At 39.4% G+C, this 20560-nt stretch overlaps 1 protein-coding gene across 1 annotated transcript; it reads left to right on the top strand.

Annotated features, from left to right (window-relative positions):
* Nucleotides 1–808: 808 nt before the first annotated feature.
* HADH (hydroxyacyl-CoA dehydrogenase) lies at nt 809–20312 on the top strand. Its single transcript, XM_082482529.1, has 8 exons — nt 809–989; nt 4444–4572; nt 6049–6206; nt 10941–11067; nt 13939–14028; nt 15531–15603; nt 18666–18782; nt 19830–20312. The coding sequence occupies exons 1-8, from the start codon at nt 858–860 to the stop codon at nt 19946–19948; spliced, it is 945 nt and encodes a 314-aa protein (XP_082338655.1). The 5' UTR covers nt 809–857; the 3' UTR covers nt 19949–20312.
* Nucleotides 20313–20560: the final 248 nt, after the last annotated feature.

Here is a 20560-nt window from a genome sequence, read left to right as displayed (position 1 = left end):
GACGTTATTATTTATAAAGCAAGGATTTGATTTTTGTTTGTTGGTTTGTTTGTTTACTATGTAGCTTGTGCTCGCCTGAAAATGAAATCCCCTTCTGGTTTGGAAGTACTCTTGTTTATGGGGTGCTTCTAACGCTTAGAAAACAAGCTGCCACGACAGCAGGCAGCTGAGAGAGTTGGGGCTGTTCAGCCTGGAGAAGAGAAGGCTCCACAGAAACCTTATAGTGGCCTTCTGGTACCTAAAGGGGACCTACAGGAGAGCTGTAGAGGGACTTTTTTACAAGGGCATGTAGTGATAGGATGAGGGGGAATGGCCTCAAACTGGAAGAGGGGAGATTTAGATGAGACATTAAGAAATTTTTCACTTTGAGGGTGGTGAGGCACTGGAACAGGTTCCCCAGAGAAGCTGTGGATGCCCCATCCCTGGAGGTGTTCGAGGCCAGGCTGGATGGGGCTTTGAGCAACCTGGTCTGGTGGGAGGTGTCCTTGCCCATGTCAGGGGGGTTGGAACTCGATGATCTTCAAGCTCCCTTCCAACCTAAACCATTCTATGACAAGAACGTGAACGTTTTGAAGGCCCCGCTGGGGGGACATGGCAGCCCTCTACCTGCGTCCCACCCTTGGCCGAGCGCCGCCCGGGGGCTGGCAGGGAATTCCGCCGACCGCGGGGTCGCCACTTGGCTCCTCTCGAGGAGCTGAAGGGACTCAAAGCGGCCGACTCCCCGTGGCGGGCAGCCGGGCCCGGGGGCCGCCGCTCCCCGAGGGCGGAGCTGCGGCGCTCGCCCCGCCTGCCTCCGGCCCCGCTACAGCCGCCGCCTCCCGGTCCGCGCTCCCCGCTCCGCGCCGCCCGCCTTCGCCATGGCCTTCGCCACCCGCCACTTCGTGCGCGCCGCCGCCTCCTCCGCCGCCGCCACGGCGGCCGCCAAGAAGCTGATCGTCAAACATGTGACGGTCATCGGCGGCGGCCTCATGGGCGCCGGCATCGCCCAGGTGAGCGCGGCGCGTCCCGGCCCGGCGGGGGTGAGGGGAGGCGGCGGCGCCATGGCGGCCGTTGGGTGGACGTTAACTCGGCGCGTGCAGCGGGAGGGCCCCCTCCCCCCTCTTCGCGGCCGGTCCGGGGCCGGTCGGCTGAGGTGGGGATTGTGCTTGGCCCCGCCGCTCCCCCAGGGGCCGCTCGGGCAGAGGCCGCGGTTCCCGTTCGGGGCGTCTTGCCGGGCTGAGGCGGTGGGGCGAACCCAACCCCAGCGCCCGCGGCTTCTCGGCTCTCCCCTTCGCTTCTTTGCTGCCCGCTGCGGTTTTTGGCTTATAGCCGAGCCCAGCTCCCGTATAGGGCGCTGACCCGCCCCCGAGCGAGAAGGGGAGAGCGGGGGAAGCAGCCGGTTCCCCCCGGGGAAGGAGCGTCGTGGGCCCGGCACGGCCCGGCCTGGCCTGAAACGGGCCGAGTGGGCCCTCAGGGCTTCGCTCTGAGTTGCGAGGCAGGAGTAATATTTGGGGGGGGAAAAAAAAACCTAACAACCAAACCGCAACAGAACTTCTCTGACTATATTATAGTTTGTGTTCGGATTACTTCATGCTATGCTGCTTTCAGCGTGGAGGGACACAGCCAGCAGCCGTCTTGGCAGAGTTGCGCCGAGTTGGGTTGTACTGCTGCGGAGGAGCAGAAAGCCCGGCTGCGACGTTTTAAAACTTGGTGTTCTCTTGCTAATCCACGTATCTGCAGGTCAGGCAAGAACCACCATGGTCAACGTTTTAAATTGTTTAAGGTGATTCTGAAGACAATGTCTGGACTATTTATAAACCGGACTGTGTAATAATATTTGGAAAATGTCGGTCCAAGAAAGAAGCTGCTTCTGGTTTGCCAAGGGTGCGGATCAAGTGACACTTCACAAGTTATTAAAGTAGAATACAGCAGCTAAACTTAACATTTAGCTGTCAATCAGCTGTAGAATTATGAAGTGGTTAATATTTAAGTAGGGCTCATTTTCCCAGTGTTTAATTTCAGGCCTTTGGCTTTCAAGTTCATCTTTAACTTGATAGCTTTGCAACAGAACACTGACCAGCCCTGTCAGTGATTTAAGATTTAGATACTTACTTAATTCACAGAAAGAGCCTGTTGTCCAAGATACCAGGGTAGTTCACAAAGAGTAACTGGAGTGTGCAGGCATTCCCAAGTGGAAACTGACAGTGAGGTTGGAGTTCATAAATAGCAATTCTCAGTTTTAATGAATCAATGGGTTTCCTTCTCAGAACTGAAGATTACTCACATTCCTGACAAATCTCTAGCAGGGGGAATACAGCAGTTTTGTTTTGTTTTGTTTTGTTTTTTCCTCCTAAGGAATCAGATAGTTGTTTATTAACTTACCTGGTAAAAGCACTCCTCTGTACCTTGATACCAGAGCTTGAAGTTTCCACTGAAGGAACCATCACAAAACAACTTTGAAGAAAGTTGTTCTTATGTTTGAGGAAGATGCGTGCTATGCAAAGGTTATAATTCTGTAGGGGGAGTGAACTGATCTGCGTATTCTATTAGACTGCATGATTTCAGAGAGCAGCATGTCAAAAGAAACATGTCTGGTATTTGGCAGTAACAGGGGTTGTAGTCTTCTACCACTGTTGAAGGACCAAGGATTGTTTCACTGACCGTCTGCCTCTGATTTATCAATCCAAAACTATCTCAAAGCAGAGATGATTGGAACACTGAGTGGGGTCTCCCCTGCACCCTGTTAATAAAGCTTCTCTTCCCTTTTAGAACACTTAAGAAATTGTCTCTCCTTTCCTTGCTTTCTCATACTATCAGGAGAAGCTAAACTCTGCTGAAATGTATGGCTGAAAGCCAGGAGTTTATAATTTCTGATTCTGCCATGTGAAAAGCACTTCTATATGAAAACAGCATTAATTGACTCCCCAGCACTCTTGTGCTTCTTGTTTAGTAAGATAATTAGATGGTAGAGTCTGAGCGAGCGTGTGTTTGAATTGCAAGGAGTTGGTATGACCTTTTGCCATTTTTCTTCTTTCCTGTCCAAGTAAATATGTAAGAATGAGATGGGAAAAGGGCGATGTTAATTTTTCTAGGATTTTTTGTCAACTGGTCAGTGATGGTATGATTGGAAATGGATAATTAGTGAAGCATCTCTTATAAATGTGCTTGGTATTGATTTTTCTTCTGAAGAGTAGAGGGTCTTGCTTTGCCATTGCAAATGATCAGCAGCAGATGCAGTGTTAGGAGTGCAAATCCAAGCTTGGTTTAAACATTTTTTATGTTTCAGTTGTTTTTATGAACTGGCTGTAGTGAAAATATAAAAGTAATTACAAAAAGATGGATAAAGAAATGTCCAGATGCAGACTGACACCTTGTTAAAGCTATACTGCTCCTGCCATAGGCAGTCTGGCATTTCTTTATTTGCCAGATTAGTGAGGCCACTTGGATGAGAATAGCACCATGCTTTTCTTCAGGAGATATCTGTATTTTTCATTTCAGCTAGCTTTGTTGGAGTAGGTCTTGTGGGCACAGGAGAATCTTTAGTCTCCAGGTGCAAGGTTAGATGTAAAGGAAAAGTTTGCAGAAGGGAAGCTCCTAAATTGTGTGACTTTAAAAACAGTCAGTAGAACTATGTTTTAACATCTGTTTTCCACAATTATTACATTACAACTCTGTTAGTTCAAGAATTCTGAAAATAAAGATGGGCTCTTGCTAACTAAAGAGAGAAACATAATGAGTAGTGAATAACAGATAATGAAGAGATGATTTTTAATAGGCTGTTGCAATGTGAGGAAGTGACATTATATGTTTGAAATTAATTGAGTATCAACCGAAAAGACAACCTGGTAGCGCTGTCTGTAGCTGAGCCAGTGTTTGTACCAGGTATATAGTAAGGAGAGTTTGTGGGTTACTGAGGGGTGTGCAGAGTCCTGGAGTGCTACTCCCAGCTCCACTGTCACCTTACTGTTGTTGCGGGAACGTGCTCATGGCCTAACAGCAGAGTTGTATTATGCTACGTCCTGGGAACACAGGGTTAGCTATCCCTTACGCCACCCGCTTGCCCAGCCAGCATTCCAATTTTGGTCTCCACAGCCCTTTTTCCCTACAAGATCCAAGGATCATAGCTAAGCCACTTGCTCTTTTCACGTCAGCTGTTCATTCTGTAGCCATAGCCACAGAATTCAGCTGTCTCCAGGTGCAGGTAGCATTCTGCAGACAGCTTGGGGCAAAAATAGATTTCTTTTTACTTTTCCCTCAAGTTGTTTGAGACTTTTGTCCCTTCCTCTCCACCCCAACTGTGTCCAGTTTTTTATGATTTTTCTAGTAAAGTGCGTAAGTCTTCATTCAGTATTCTTTAGCTCTCTTTTGCCTAATTCATTACCTAGTGTATTGCCTGCCCCAATACAAATCAGTGTGGTTGGCTGTTTTGTGATACTGATGTTGAATCTTTTTTTTAACTTTCAGGTTGCAGCAGCCAGTGGTCATACTGTGGTGTTAGTAGACCAGTCAGATGAAATCCTTAAAAAGTCCACAAAAGGAATTGAAGAGAGTTTGAAGAGAGTGACAAAGAAGAAATTTGCGGATAAGCCTGAGGTTGACATCATCTTCTCTATACCACTAGGAGAACTTAGGAGAATAAAACTACCATAGTGAAGTTCTGATATTGTTTACAGTTATGCATTCCAGAGCATGTTAATATACTGGCTTAAAAAGAAAACTTCTTCCAGTGTGCCGAAGAACTTAAATTTTCTTTTCTTTGATTCAGGGTTGTTGAAAGATGTCTTACCTTTTTTTCTTTCCTTTGTAGACTTCAGCCTTGAGATAAAGATTTAAAACAACTTGGTGACCTTTTACAACAGATGCTAAATGTGAAATGGTGCCAAATTTTCCATCCTAACTTAATAGCAATCTATCTTTGAGCGCTTACCTGGGAATGTGCCAGTTTTATCCATAAGCAAATAGTAACAAAAGTGTCTTAATACATTAGTAAGGAGTTTTTTCTCCCTGCCCCCAAAGCTTGGGCACAGGATTACTGCAAGTGAAATGAGAATGCAAGTTTAACTACCCTGGAGTAACATGAATTAGATGTATAAGATACTTTGCATTTACATTACTGAGTAAGACTTACATACAGCAAGTCACTGTGGAGCAGTCGATGGATCTAAATTTATGTCCTAAGGGTTATTTGTTGCTATGCTTGTTTCTCTAAATTCCACAGCAGATTCAATTCTTCTTTTGATACATATTAACATGTATAATATATACTGTTATTGATGATTACCAGCATGAATGATGCAGCAGATAAAGGAAATAAAAAAGGGCTTGTTTGCATGAGGGAGTACAGAAGAAAAACTATAGTAATACCAGGATAATCAGAGCATACATAAATAATTATGGGGGTCTTTTAATCCAAAAGAAAGTTGTCTTGAAAAATGCTTGTACTTTATACGTGACATTATATTCTAGCATGTCGGTAAGCATTTACTTGTACTATGTCTCCATTTACCCTTGGTTCAAAGTCTTGCAGTTCTGTTTGATTTCTGTCCTCACAAACTATGTCAGTGATTGGCAGAAACCAGAATTTTTTATCCCTGCATTTGCACTGAAACCATAGTGAATCTAGGCCATTTCATTTCCTGAAGTACTCATGAACTAGCACATATCTGTTCATAGAAGTGAAACAGATAATCACTGAATGAAAACAATGCAAAGGTTTGAAAGTGGAAAAGTTCCTCTTTATGGAGGGCAAGTCCAGGTTGTCTCAGAAACTACTGATTGACCAACCAGTTGTTCACTCAGACTCTTATGCTGAAGGTTGAACTGCAGCAAATAGTCTTCCTAAAGAGGTCTCCTATTTGCTCCAAAGCAGATTTGATTGGCTTGGAAAATTTTGTCAGTGAAAGCATTGTATCTATACAAACATAGAACTTTCTCACTGTTTTGTAAATGTGGCAGACTGCCTGAATTTTTGAGGGCTCAAAACTACTTCAGAGCGTGTAAGGGGATTTTAATGTAAAAATAAATTAAATCGTTGTAAATAGACATTGTAACTTCTTGGAAATGTTTCAGGCTGGTGCTGAGTTCATTGAGAAGACCCTGAAGAACCTCACAACAAGCACAGATGCAGTAGCAGTGGTCCACAGCACAGATCTGGTGATAGAAGCCATTGTGGAGAACCAGGAAATTAAAAATGAACTCTTCAAGAGGCTGGATAAGTTTGCTCCAGAGTATGTGTATTTTTCCTGTTACATTTTGAAGCTTAGACCTTTGTATCTTCTGTTTTTATTCTTACACCATTAGTTCTGCATTTTCTTAGCTCCTTTTTTTTTTTAAATGAATTTTTCTGCTTTAGACGAATGCCAGACTGTCATGTGGTATGAAATAGTTGTTGTGTCAGGTGCATGTTACAACACTTTCAGGTGTATTCATCAGATTTATTTAGTTGTTGCAATGCTTCATTTGACTTGCTTCTGAGTTTGTTTAGTCAAAAAGTTCGTCCATCTACTCAGCAAGTTTAAATCTAAATCCACATGCAAATGCACAACAGTAGAGTAATTTTGTTCTGGTACACATGGGGTAGGGTTAGCATATATGTTCCCATATTTAAATAGGGAATTGAGATGATACAATATTTGTTTTCAGTGCACCTGGCATGAATCAGTTTTAAGAAATCTCAGCCTTTTAGCCGTAAGTCACAGTCAGCTCAACAGTGGCTTAAGCAAACTTTTACTTTGTATTATAAGAGTTTGGAAATAGCTCATTGCTGGTTATTTTGTGTGAGGTAAAAGGGTAAATAATTCCTTAGCATGCATGTTAGAGTCCCTGGAACTTTCTTTGAAATGTATTTGATAACCGTTGGAAGTTACTGTTGAATTGTTTCCAAACCCAAAAATGCTGTTAAGCTGAGCATGCAGTCTCAGAAGCTTGATCCTTGTCGTGGATGACTCAGGATCACAAGACATTTACTGCTTGCAGGTTGAGGTTTTAACTAGTACAGCTACATCTGGGGGTATTGGCTAAGAGGTATTACCTAAAGAACTAGGCAAGCTGCAGCTTGAATATAATGTCAAGGGAGAAGATGTGTGATTATTAGTTGACTTCAGCCTGGGGAGATTTTCAGGCTCTCTCATATGGTCATTAATCAAAATTACCTGGTACTTCTGAAAACAATAAATGATCATAAACAGCTGTGCATTGAGCACAGGGTAACTTGCCGTTACCCTTAGACAGACAAAAGTAAGTAGCTGCCTTTGGCAATTATCAGGGTTCCTGGTCATGATTCGGTTGTGCTTGTTTTGTGAAACCAGACCATTGGTTGCCTGAGTCTTTGTCCACATTCAGCAGACAAAGCTAATGAGCAAATTAGAGTGTACTAAATGGCAAACTGTCTAGAACCAGTCAGCAAGGAAATGTGGGCACAGGGACTTGGAGTCTCATTAAATAATATGTATATTTGGAACACCTGAGGCTATTTTTCATAAGATTGAGCAGTTTACAAGTATAGCTGCCTTGAAACATCAAATTTTACATTACAGACTGTTTAAAGATACTGGGAGTTGTTCAGATATGCTCCTTCCTGTTGCAAAAAGTATGATTGGGAAAAATATGGGTTGGGAAAAATTACATTAGATGAGAAGCCTTCCTTTTTAAGAGGATAATTGGAAATTATGATAAATGATGAAAAATCATATATGTAGGATAAAGAAATGGAAAGTGAATGGTGAAGAATATGGGTTGCAGTGTAGAAAGTCTAGATGACAAGAAAGAAAAGCTAGTAAAGTAGTGAAACTTAGTAGCCAAGTGTTTAAGATATTAGCTATTAGATACAAAGGATAATTGGTAGTTATGTGAGGAGTATAGAGTTGCAGATTGTGTGAGTAGCATGGGGAAAGGCAGAAATGTCCAGTGAGTGTTTTTCTGTGCATTAGAAGGAAGCAGCAGGCTTTCTTCATGCTGTACGGCACTGCAGTGGAACGGCAAGCTCTCCCTGTCAGTGCAGGCATCCTACAGCCTTCCCTAAGATTCAGTGTTTCGGAATTCCTAAAACTATTTCATGAACTAGCTGTTGCATCAGCTTAATGGGAGTGGTGGACTTGTGGGTGATTGGTAACAAAGACAAGATTTGTTTAAAGATAGCTTTGAGTCTCGGGAGAAGCTTTGCTTCTGTCGGGCCCTGGGCGTTGATGGCACTGTTAGTGTGGGTTATAGGTAGAGATCACGAAAGACCAGGCTTCTGAGGAGGGAGGGCTTCTCTTAATTCAGATTTCAGGACTTAGCGCAGGGGTGGCTGATGGAAACCTAAGGTTGTGTGAAACCTTGCATTTTTCTTCTTTTGTACTGTATCCCATGTCTCATGTGCTTCCTCAGCTGCCAGAGCTATATGTTTGTCTCCCATTTATGCTCTGTGATAACCTCTCCAATGAAGATAAGTCTGGGGACAGCACAAAACCAAAGCGTTGCATTGAAAAACAAAACACAATTAACTAATTTATCTTCCTTTTTCTCTATAAAAGAACTGTAATTCCTCTGAAAGTGGATCTATAAATGGAGGGGGGTGGGAAAGCTATTCTTTATTGAGAGGAGTTTTATGTGGGGGTGAGGAGTGAATTTCTCTGAAGTTTTCAGAGAAAACATAATGAGCTGGGAGAGTAGAGCATGGGGAACTCAGGGTATTCCTCATCTGGGTACCCGCCCAGGTGAAACAGTGAGTGCTGTTTCTTGGATGCCATCAGTCTGAGAGCATACTAGTTTAAGTTCACTGAACTTTGCAAAATTGCTTGTGTATGTTACATTCCTCTCAGTGTTCATCCTCCTAATATGGTAATTGTTACTGTGTTGCACTGTCGTCATTTTCAGAGCAGGCGATAAAGCATTGCTACCCACTCTTCAGTTCTGTTTTCCTTTTCTTCAAGCGAGTCAGTCTCCCGTTTCCATTTTAAAAAGGTCAGGCTGGGTTTTTTACAAAATATCCCCACGTTCTTTGTGGCTTTTAGGAGTTTAAACACCGCAGCACTTTTCCAAACAGGATCATAATGAACATGACGAAAGAAGTTTTGGGTATCCACTTTAAGAGTTCTTGCATACTTGCTTTCTGTTTATTTCTGGGTGGTGGGAATGTCCGTGGACATCTCTTGGCCTAGGATTTATCTTTAAATGTGGAAACTTGGCTAGGAGCTGGCCAGTGGTTTTCAGCTGTTCACTGTGTTAAGAGTCAGTGTGTTATAAAACTGCTACAAAAGAAGTGTTGTTCAGTGTTCACTGTGTAATGCAGCTGGGCTGTAAGAGTCAGTTTTATTGAAATGGCATGTTTCTCTTGTGTTGGACTCTATTTTTAATGTCTTCCTCTGACCCACTAGATGGCACCAAGGGAAAGCACGCTGGTGCCTGGAAGAGCATCACTAGGGCTTCACTGGTACTGTTACTTTCAAAAGCCTTCCAACTGTGCTGTCACCTGAAGCATGGATTATGTAATTCTAAGTCAGAGAGGCATGTAAATTCTATTTTAAACTCAATTTAAATCAATTCGTTGGTCAGAGTGGTAAGTGTAAATAGAATGCCCTTGTACACAATATAAATGCAATGCTTTTTTTCCCCAATGCTTTATGTTGTGTGAGGCTACAGTATTCACCCACAGAAGTGATGCTGAGGTAAAATCTCTTGCTTGAAGTGAACCCAGATATAAACAATAGCAATGATTACATCTCACAAATCAATGTGCTTAATTTTTATATGAATATTTGAATTCTTTTTGTACAATGGCAGATTTACAGGGAAGCTAAGTGTCTTTTGGATGCATTGACCGTGCAAGGTCAAAACTATGAAATGTAGCACACTCTTTAGTACCCCACCGCAGAACAATGTAAGGCCCACTTTATGGTGGGAAATAGCAAAAGAATATTTGTAAGAAATGTAAACGGGAGTTCTCAAGATTTTTTATTTCCTTTTCCTTAACAGATTCTCAAAATCTGAGAAAACATAATAAAAAATGGAAATTGCCGTGTTTTTTTTTTTGTCCCCAAATGTTTTTTTTTTAATAACACTATAAGATGTCCCCACGACTTGGACATAACTTCTGAAAGCTCTGTTGCAAAGCTTAATTATATCTTAGTGAAATGTAAACAAAATACCAATATAGATTAACATTTGATGAGTCTAGTAGGATAAATTTTTGAAGGGTCGGTAGGATACAACCCAGAACGGAAGGGTAGAGTTTCATCTCTAATACAGTGTCTGATTTTTGTGGTTTGAAGAAAAAGCCATTTCTGTAAGTTTTTGGTGTAATGTCAGTATAGCTGTTGAGGTTCTGAGGTATTTCTGAGAAGAAAATATTATAAATTACAATTAGTAAATTTGGTTTATGTCTGGAAAAGGACTTCACGTATGTCTTAAAATTCATGTGGTTTTGTGTATCCTTTGTGGTTTCCTATGCATGGCAGTTTTTGTATTTTCTTTGTTTTTTTCTGTCAATTCTTTGCTCTGGTGGTAGGTTCATTCTTCATGGCTACCATTGATCATCATAAAGAAAAAAAAATAAATTCAAAATTTTTCTTAAGGCTCCAAAGTGCATTTTTGACAAAGCGAATGATTCAGTTTCTGTAGATGTGTAAATGATTAACAATGAAAAAAATACTGTTAGGTTTGCAGGATTGCTGAAGGAATTACCTGGAATATATCTGGGGAGTTAACAAACATTTTTTACTTACAGGGTCTTTTTTCCCGTCACCTAATACAAGTATTCAACATACTTATTCAGAGTGAGAATCTCACACAGCCCTTCTAGTGGTTATTTCATCATTGCTGTACTTACACCTCAGCAAAAGGGCCATGATAATCACTAGGGATATTTCTGATAATTCTGTGGATGGTTAGCCAATGCATGTCTATTTATGTTCAGTACATCAATCTCCCGCTGTCAGAAAAATACGTGTCATTTATGCAATCCATATGTTTCCTTTTTCCAGGCATACGATATTTGCAAGCAACACGTCATCCTTGCAAATCACGCAGTTGGCTAACTCGACCACCAGGCAGGACCGATTTGGTGGTCTCCATTTCTTCAATCCTGTGCCTATGATGAAGCTTGTGGAGGTAAGTGTCTTGTAACGTCATCATAATAACAACTGTAGCATGGCAATGCAATTGTCATCGCTAAATAATCAGTTAGATGAAAGAGTAGATCTCAGCTTGCAGCTCTTCTGATATGGAATAAGCTACCTGTAGTGATAAGAGGGTGGTGCAGTCTCTGTTGAGGGGCAGGTTGAGCAGAGAACAGGTAATTCCTCCAGTCTTGAGGCTCTGAAGTTCTCCACTGAACTGCCAACAGATAGTTTATAGTGGTCGTTTCAGACACGCAAGCAAACTGATTAATAAGAAATACTGACAGCTTAAATAAAGCTTTCTGATGACTGACAGAAGAATTTGATTGTTACCAGTGTAGAAATCGATAGAAAATCATGTGAGATGAAATGTTACTGCCTTGTGACTTTTGAAACAAAGTTAGTCATGTTTTGTTTCAGTGTTCCAGATGATTCCTCTGGAAGTATTAAAATATTTCCCAGCCTTTAAGGAGGTGTAAAAAGACGTTTTTACATAACTCTTCAGACATCTTTTCTAAATATACTCCCTTTGGCTACATCATGCAATTTCTAACAATACTGCAATGCAGAGCAGAACAAGAAATAATCTGATATAAGTGTGCATCTGAGCCTCCAAAGTAAAGGTCACATTGCAGGAAAAAACAACAGGTATCTCTTTTTCGCCTTTTTCTCACCTTTGCCTGTTATGGCTGACCTTGATTAGCTAGAACTTAAAAACTCTTGAGTAAGTGAAAATAAACTTCACATTTTGACCACTCTGCCCCAAAGTTTCGTGTACTTCGTGCCCTTAAATGCTGTAAATCTTTTTCCTCTGTCCCATGAGTGATTAGTTCTAGTATTGTTTTGGTGACAAGCAGTTCAAATATGTTGTGCCTGCCTTTTGAACTCCTGAGATTCACTTTATTATACTTTTTGCTTGTTTCCCATTAAAATGCATATTATGCAACTGCTTGCTCTGTGTCTTCGCATGTATCATTCTCTTCCTCCCCCTTTTCAAATGTTTGAACCTTTTGGCTGAAATGAACAAATTTGATTCAGAATATGGTTGTCTGATGAGGGCTCAGACACTTGCAAATTCTCTCTCACTAACTTCTGTACCTGTGTGGATTTTTTTTTTTAATATCGCATCCTGTATATTGTGACTAAACGCTCTGGGGAAATGTTGTCAGAAGGAAAGGGAGGAATTTTGTAGGTGTTGTCAGAGGTAACAGAAATCTTGAGCATAATTCATTAGGCTAACATAGGCTTTATTTATTTCTGTGCTAAGAACTACTTGTTGGCAGGAATTTATTTCTATGCCTTGTCTCAGGCCTAAACCAAATCAGTCTTTAGAAATCTAAACTAAGCCTGTGTGAGATTTGAAAAATACAGATGTCTATCATTTGTAAAAAACAAAACAGCAATCCCTGTCTGACTTCTGTGTTCAGTCTTTATAATTTGTGGGATTTTTCCCTGACTTATGAATGTCCTAGCCCAGAGTCACTCCAGTTGATGAGTTGTATTTGAATAACTTTAAAACACAGAAGCTGTGCTTTTAGTGAATTGATCTTGAAAGGTGCCAATATTAGTAAATAAATATACTTTTTAAAGCTTTGCTTTTGTTTCAGATCTACTGCTGTAAATCAGGATTGGCATTGACAAACAATGTATAACAACATTTTCTATGTAAAACCGATGTTTCAGTTTTAAAAAATTAGGGGAAAATCAAGAGAATGGCCAAAACTATGAAAGAGATTACTGAAATTGCCGGTCTTCTGTCATGGAGGCTGTCCTTCATGGGTCACAAAACTGCAGTGCCTTTGAGTCTTATCTGCTCTTTTCATAGATTGTTGATCTCGTGCTCAGAAGCACATAGCTTTGAGGGGTTTTCTTTCTCTAATCCAAAAGTCTAGTGCTAATGTTTCAAAATTCTAAAGTGTATATTGAAACCTCATTGTTGAAACTGTTGTGTCTTATTTAAGTATCTCAGATATTTTTACCTAATATAAAAGTAAAATTACACTATTTCTTCTCTTGAGAAACAAGCCGTTTCCTCAGTCTTAACAGTGTTTTTTTTATGTTGGCCTTACGTCAGTCATTAGGATGGGGGAAGTCTATGTGTGACTTAATTGTATGAACAAGGGGGTCAGCCATAACTGCTTATGTATAGCAGTTTTCAGTTACTGCACATGGAGGTCAGTTTCAACGCAAATATCACAACCAGTTCAGCTTCTGCAAGTCTTTTTTTTTTTTTTTTTTTTGGGGGGTGGTGGTGGTGTGTAGGTCTCTAATGAATGACTTAATGCGTCGCAATTCCAGTGAAGTGTAGAAAATACTACATGTGACAAAAGACTCAGTTGTGAAGAAAATCAGCATGGAAATGTACTACTCAAAAGCTAAGAGGCTGTCACAAATTTGAAAGATAAATATTAAATTTTCTTTAGAATTAAATGTCTGTGTTGTGTTTACATTGTGCACAGGGTAGCTGTTACAACCCTTTATATCAGGAACTGTGTCTGTTAATATGGTTGTCTAGAATGATGCCATCATGTTTCCCAAGGCAACAGAGATGATGTAGCTTTCAAAATTGTTCTGTTATACTATAATCTCTAAATGTGATTCTAAAGAATGGTCCCTTCTACCATCCATACTAGCAGAGTGGGAAGATGTCTTAAAGAAACACATAATTTCAAAATGTGCAAAATGCTGTATCTGTCTTTAAAATAGATTTCTATGTCTGTTACATATATCCACTGAAATTGTTTTTTGCAAAACAAATGTTTTCTGAATTTCTGGAATAGTGTTCTGGATTATAGTTTAATCATCATGAGAGAGATTCCGCTCATAAATGTGCTTATGTTCTCCCTACCTTCCCTCTGCCCAGGTCATCAAAACTCCAATGACCAGCCAAAAGACTTTTGAATCGCTTGTGGATTTCAGTAAAGCAGTAGGAAAGAGTCCTGTCAGTTGTAAGGTGAGTACATTTTGATTGAACAGTATTCAGAAGGTCTGTTCTTGAAAACTGCTAATTTTAAGGTGGTAGGTTTTAGCAGATGTACGAACACTTCAAGAATTTCCAGGCTGCTTGTTGTCCAGTTTTTCTTCCCTATTAAAAGCAGTTTGACAAAGAAAACAGCCATGTTTACCACAAATTTCCTCAGAGTGCTCTAGATGTCTTGTCTAGAGCAGCAAAACTCACAAGTTATCAGGGTTTACAGTTTTTCAATTTTCTTTCCCAGTCCTGCAGAAGACTGGACTGAAGAGCTTAAGCAGGAGCTCATCTTTAGACTGCTACCTCTTGTACTGTGAGGCAGTTGGATGAATCCTTCGTGGTGTGCACTCATTGCAAGTTTTTCTTAAGACTGCAATAACTAAACCCATATTAATCTTCATTGCTTTGCAGCTTTGTTTTTGTTTCTCTAGAGGAACACCCTACTTCATAAGCACACTTTTTCCGAATCCATTAAGTTGTGGTCTGGGTAGTTTTATGCAAGCTATTGCCTTGAGTTTCACAGCCCCCAGGAGACATTTGGTCATAAAAAGAAGGGCCTGCAATCTGGTAGTTACCAGTAGTTCAGCGTCTGGATGCTGGACTCTAATTCTGGCCATACTGCTAAATTGTTCTGTGGCCTTAGTTGACTTTTTTCCTGTTACTGTCACAGTTTTGCAGTATGTAATGTGCAGAATATATGATGAATATATATGAATTATTGTTATACATTGAGTAGAGGGTAATGCAGTCTTCGTGTCTGAACCTTTTTTATTTCTTTTTTTTTCTTTTTTTTTTAAATACCTGTTTGTAGAATAAAAAGCTGCTTGGAATTCTCTGAGATAAAATGGAATGAACAATAAACATCTGAAACAGTAGTAGTATATGAAATAATCCTATATTTGCAAAGCTTTTTCTCTTTTCTTAGTATTTTTGATTTTGATTAAAGCTTGTGTAAGAGAAGTTCTTTATCAATTTGTTACCTTCTTCTGACAGTACATATCTTTTCATTGATAGTATTGGTGTTTGCTGTTGAAGTGATTCTAACTTTCAAAAGCATGGTTTACCATTGAGCAGTGGAGGAGAAGTAGACTATTTAGCCAGGAGTGTTTCTAGTAGTGAACACAAAAAAACCTGTTATGGAGCATAACATATCCTTCTCATATCCTTCAGGAAATTGTATCAGCAGAATTTTGCTAAAGAAAAGGCATTTGCCAAGTGGCCACATTAAATTGTTTTAAGATTAATTTAGTTGGGCTTGAGGTATTCTTATTGTTCTCAGTCATGATGAATGTTTATGTTTGTGAAATTCATCTTTTGTGTTTTATTACTAAGCTGATAAATCATATGAAAAATACAGTTTGGAGAGTACCCGAAGCTGATGATTCAATAAGTGTCTTCATCCACTTGTTTAATTTGTCATGTAATGTTTAAGTGTATTACTGGTGAAGAATGTTTGTTTAGAATCCTTTTTTTCCGTTTCATAGGATACTCCAGGGTTTATCGTAAACCGTCTCTTGGTGCCATATATGATGGAAGCTGTTCGACTTTTTGAGAGAGGTACTTGTTGGGATATTGACTTCAGGGAATGCTGACATAGAACACTGCTAAATGTTATATCCCTTCAGAAAAGCCTTGGGATTCCCTCAAAACTTTCAGACCTTAAAGGCTGGAAGTGAATAGTGAACAGCAAATGTGAGTCGATATGTGTAGTTGGAAAGACCTTGTCTTCACTTTAAAACATCAGTGTATGCAGAGTTGGAAGGTCCTAGTTACATGTGTGGGAAATCTATGGTGGTAGAAAATGTTTCTGGTTTGGATATGACAAGGTGAGTGTAGAGCCATTGTGAAAATATCCTCTGCCAACTAATCAGGAACTTCCCTCTCTCCGTCCCAAGCCACTTTAATGAAACTGGTTGAAAATCCCATAATGGGACCATTAGCGAAGTTCTCTTGAGTTCATTTATGTTGGATTTATGAAATAAAACACTGATTTTCAGGTGAGGTAAGTAGTATAATACACTATGGTGCTGGCATACAAGTGATTTGGGCTCAACTATTGCCCCATAAAACCTCCTGTTCCACTTCTGTGTCCTTTACATTCGTTCATTAGGAACTCCCGTCTTGCTGCTGGTCTCTTTTACATTAATACTGAGGGTAGGTAGAAATAATCATGAATCCCCAAAGAACCACTAAATTTTTCAAAGCATTGATAATTGTTTTGAAAAGGAAACAAGCCAATAATGTAGGGGATAAAGAGGAAACTATGGGGTATAATTGCTTTTATTTCAAGTGCTCTGCTCATAGCTCCGTGCGACTGAGAATGTCATTTGAAACATTTTGTTTTTGAAATCGCTGCTTTTTTACAGATGAAAGCACTCCATTATCAGGATTCCACCAAATATGCTTTAAATATTAAAAATCTCTTTTATAGCACATGGAAGGGGTGGTTTGATCTCCAGAAAAAAAAATCCAACACTACTTGTTTATCCATCAACAGATGTACCTAATTACATCTCAAAGGGAGAAAAGAGTAATTTTGGTGACTTGAAAGGCAAAGGCATGGATGTGAGGGGGCATTATTCTCTTAGAAAAAGTGACAATTTTAAATAAAGTGTATGGCTGTTCCAGTGTGTGTAAAACAGGTGCCTTTCTTAAGTCACATGTATCATTATGTATATTTCAGGAGGCAATAGAACTTTTAATTAATTGTAGAAGAAAACAGTCACTCAGATTGTATCTTAAAATTGACTGTTTTCTGCTGAAGCAAAACAATATTTTGATTTAATCTTTATTCTGTTTGTATTTTGTTTAACAGTGTGATACTTCCAAACTTGTTAAAGTTAATTTATAAATTTTTAACTCTAATGAAATCTATTTAAAAGCTGGTTAATGTTTTGAAAAGCCCGATGGCTGTCTTCTAATTCATATTTTCCATTGAATCAGGTTAAATTTTTATCATATCCTTTGCATTAATTCTCAAAGACATTTGAGCCAGATTGTCATCCACATTAGTATGAAATTGGGTCTCTTTCCTGGCAACCCAGAGCACTGAAATACCATTTTATCGGGTCAGTCCTTGAGTCTTTATTTACATAAAATCTCCTTGGGTTAAATGTGCGCTTTTGCATAGACAAAATACCTTTTATATATATTAACAATGACTTAAACGGGGGGTATATTGTAAATATTAATGTATGGTGTTCTGTACTGCCCTATTCTTAGTGGAAAACCAAAAAGGCAGTCGAGCAAGTTTCTGTGAAAGTCTGCTTTAAACTTGGAGACTAGTGTGAACTGGGGGTACAACCCTTGTTTGCCCTTTTACTATTTTTAATTGTATTGTAATGCAAGTGTATATTGTCAGGTGGACGAGTCCCAAGGTTGACAAAGTGGGACAAATCTGTTGATAAAAGAAGTATATACATCTGCATCCACTTCAAAGAGGTTGAGGATTTATGTGTGTTTGGGGAACTGAAATTATTACGTAAAGCTAATTTTCCCAGTTTCTCAAAAATAAAATGTCATTTAAAAAAAAAGAATTGTGAGCTTTAAAGAGTAAAAGGAGACATAAAAATTATTACTTCATACAGAAATTTCACTGAAATTGTTTTCTTTACAGAGCTTTTGGAATTTTATTTCTAATATTCTCCAATTTTAGGTGTATAAATTGCATAGGCTATGTCGGCCACACTTTTGGACACCCTTAATGCTTGTACACATCGAGCATGGAGGTTACGTAGCAAGTACCTCTGGGGTTTGATTAACTTTGTCCTTTTTATAAGATCTGCAAAGAACTGCACTGCCTTTATCAAAATATGTATTAGAAATAAGCAGTAGAAGTGCATCTGCTTTCATGGCAGTATAAAATATGCATTCCCAGCAGAAGAATGAGGTGAATGTTAAATGTGACAATGTGGGAATGCAGGGTTTGTATTTTTATAGGCACAGACTGAAGTAGAAGTAACAAATTTCTGATAATTTTGATTATTTTTTTTTTAAATAATTTTGGATTCACAATTTTAACGGCACCTGCACAGTCTCTTCAGGTCAGTCCTATCTGCTATATCTGATACTGATAGATATCCTCCAGTGAAAGCTGCTGTAACTAAGCATGTTACTCAGCTGCTACTGCTCCCCTCCCCATGCCTGCCTTGTCCATCAGCTGGGTATCAGTTGCCTTCTGGCTGTTGTGGAATAAGGGTAGTTCTGTCCTGTGCATCATTCAAAAGCTGCTGCTGATCTCACGAAGGTGAAATTGAGATCTTTACTTACACTAAAAGAAGCTCTTGATTCTTCGTAGTGACCAATTCTTCCTCTAGTCTTTCTGATAGGTTGAGCACAGTAGCTGTGTCTCCATCAACAGTGTAGTGATCTGTATTGAAATGCAAGAGGAAGCTAGAAAAATGGAAAAAAGGCCTGCAGGGCTTTTTTTTTTTTTAGTGAGAGTTTCAGCTTTATACTCCAGCATGTGTATGCTGACTCCACTTTTTGTGGTTCTGAAACGTGCAGAGATTTCTGTGAAGAGCTGCACCAGGGTGAAATAATACTCTTAATTATTTATAAGTGGTGCCAAGTAGATGCGGAATCTTCTCTGTTCATCAAACTGTCAATCTTTTCTCTAGGAGATGCATCAAAGGAAGATATTGATGTTGCTATGAAGCTTGGGGCTGGCTATCCCATGGGTCCGTTTGAACTGCTGGACTACGTTGGGTTGGATACCAGCAAATATATTATAGATGGTACTGCATGCTTATTTTCTTATGTTTTTCCCCTTTTTAGTGAAATTGTAGATGAATGTTCTAATGAAAATCTGATTCTTAATTAGTTTAAACTGGATGTTTATGGCATAGACTTTTAACTGTTGAGGAGAAAGGAATGAGAATTCAGCTCAGAATGCTGTATGAGTACAGCATTTTTACTGTATGCCTGCACCCTATGTACATGGGGACGGAACAGTGGTGGTTTTGTTGACTTCATCAAGTTCCAGTGGAAAATAAAAATAATACTGGTGGAACTTTATATAATTAAAAAGAATCAGTGGGAAGAGAGACATATACTGAAGGTAAGAAATTCTGATGAAAAGCAACAAATGTTGAGAATCCCTGTCCTTTTTCTGCCATCCGTTTTTTCATTCTCAATTAATAGGAAACCCAGAAAATACCTTAAAAGACGCAAGAATACCATCTTCCTTTCACTTCAGTTGATAAGCAGATGAATGTCAGTACAATAACAAAAAAAGACATAATTGGTGATGGCTTGTTGGTGGATGTTGTGTTATTTTGAATGAGCAGCTTAAATATTCTCCAGGGTAGAATGTCACTTTCAAAATGGCATCTTCAATGAAACCTCTTTTGCTTTTAGCCAGTACTGTGGAGTAGTTTTATATTGTTCTAACCGACCATATCTTTCACAGGTAGAAATTAAAATTGGAATTTCTTTCCACTTGAATTTCTTTTCAGCGTAGCCTTTGTTTCATTTCATCGTACTTCACTCTATTTTAAAAGTTCTCCTTAATTCTTTAAAAAAGTATTAAAAATTCTCAGTCATAGAGATTATAAGGTGTTCAGACCAGACTACAGCTAAAGATTAATTGCTAGATTTACTCATAATCATTGATACTGATCTTTGTTTTATGAATCTGTATTGAAGGGTCTCAGAGAGTCTCGAATAAGTTCCAAACCTCCTTCAGTTTTCTGACCTCTTAATATTTTTCTAAGGAGATGCAGATCTCTATTATCTCTGCGTATAAACAGAACTGCTACTAATTCATCCACTTCTTTCACCAGGATGGCATTCATTAGAGCCCAACAATCCTCTTTTTGCACCCAGCCCACTCCTGAATCAACTGGTAGAAGAAAAGAAGCTGGGTAAGAAGACTGGAGAAGGATTTTACAAATACAAATGAACTCCAAACCTTTAGAGGTGTTAAACTATCTGTGTATGCTATTCAGCATTGCCATATTACAGGTGAATTCTGTTTAAACCTTCCCAAGGATGGCACAAGCTGCGTTTAGAACATAACCCACCTCTGAACTGAGTGATTGCACTAGTTAACTATTTCTCTGGTGAAAGCTTGATTTGGTAGATTATTTTTTTCTGGTAATTCTGAAAAGCTTTATATGTACAGTGCCTTCATGCAAATGTTGATTTTTTCAGGTGCAGGATAGAATGACAAGTGAATCTATGTGTTTGAAACATTATTATATTAATGGGAAAAATCCTAAAAATAACCACACTTTCTTAAAAATAAAATTTTCAACAATTCCGTATTGAATGTCATGGCTTGCAGTTGATGTACTTGGTTGTAGTCCACTGGGTGGCAGTCTCTTTTCACTCTGGCAAATGTAGTGACAGAAAAACAGTTATTTTGTCAGGATTTTTCTTAACTGCAGTGGTTTTCGTAACTGTAGGTGTAAATTATAGTGACTTGAACAATATTTTTTTAATATCATATCGTTAAAAAAAATAAATATAAAAATCCTGCAGTGGCAGGCTGTCACCTGGACAGAAGGTCCCT

Source organism: Vanellus vanellus, assembly GCF_965231255.1.
Source record: "Vanellus vanellus genome assembly, chromosome: 4".
Classification (NCBI taxonomy): domain Eukaryota; kingdom Metazoa; phylum Chordata; class Aves; order Charadriiformes; family Charadriidae; genus Vanellus; species Vanellus vanellus.
This window is presented reverse-complemented; position numbering and strand designations above follow the sequence as displayed.

Bases quoted from the DNA above. Each gene is read 5' to 3' on its own strand.
- HADH (XM_082482529.1), top strand. From the start codon at position 858: ATGGCCTTCGCCACCCGCCACTTCGTGCGCGCCGCCGCCTCCTCCGCC. The intron at 4,573-6,048 runs GTTGACATCATC...GAAATGTTTCAG, and splicing joins AATTTGCGGATAAGCCTGAG to GCTGGTGCTGAGTTCATTGA. The intron at 18,783-19,829 runs GTACTGCATGCT...TTCTTTCACCAG, and splicing joins CAGCAAATATATTATAGATG to GATGGCATTCATTAGAGCCC.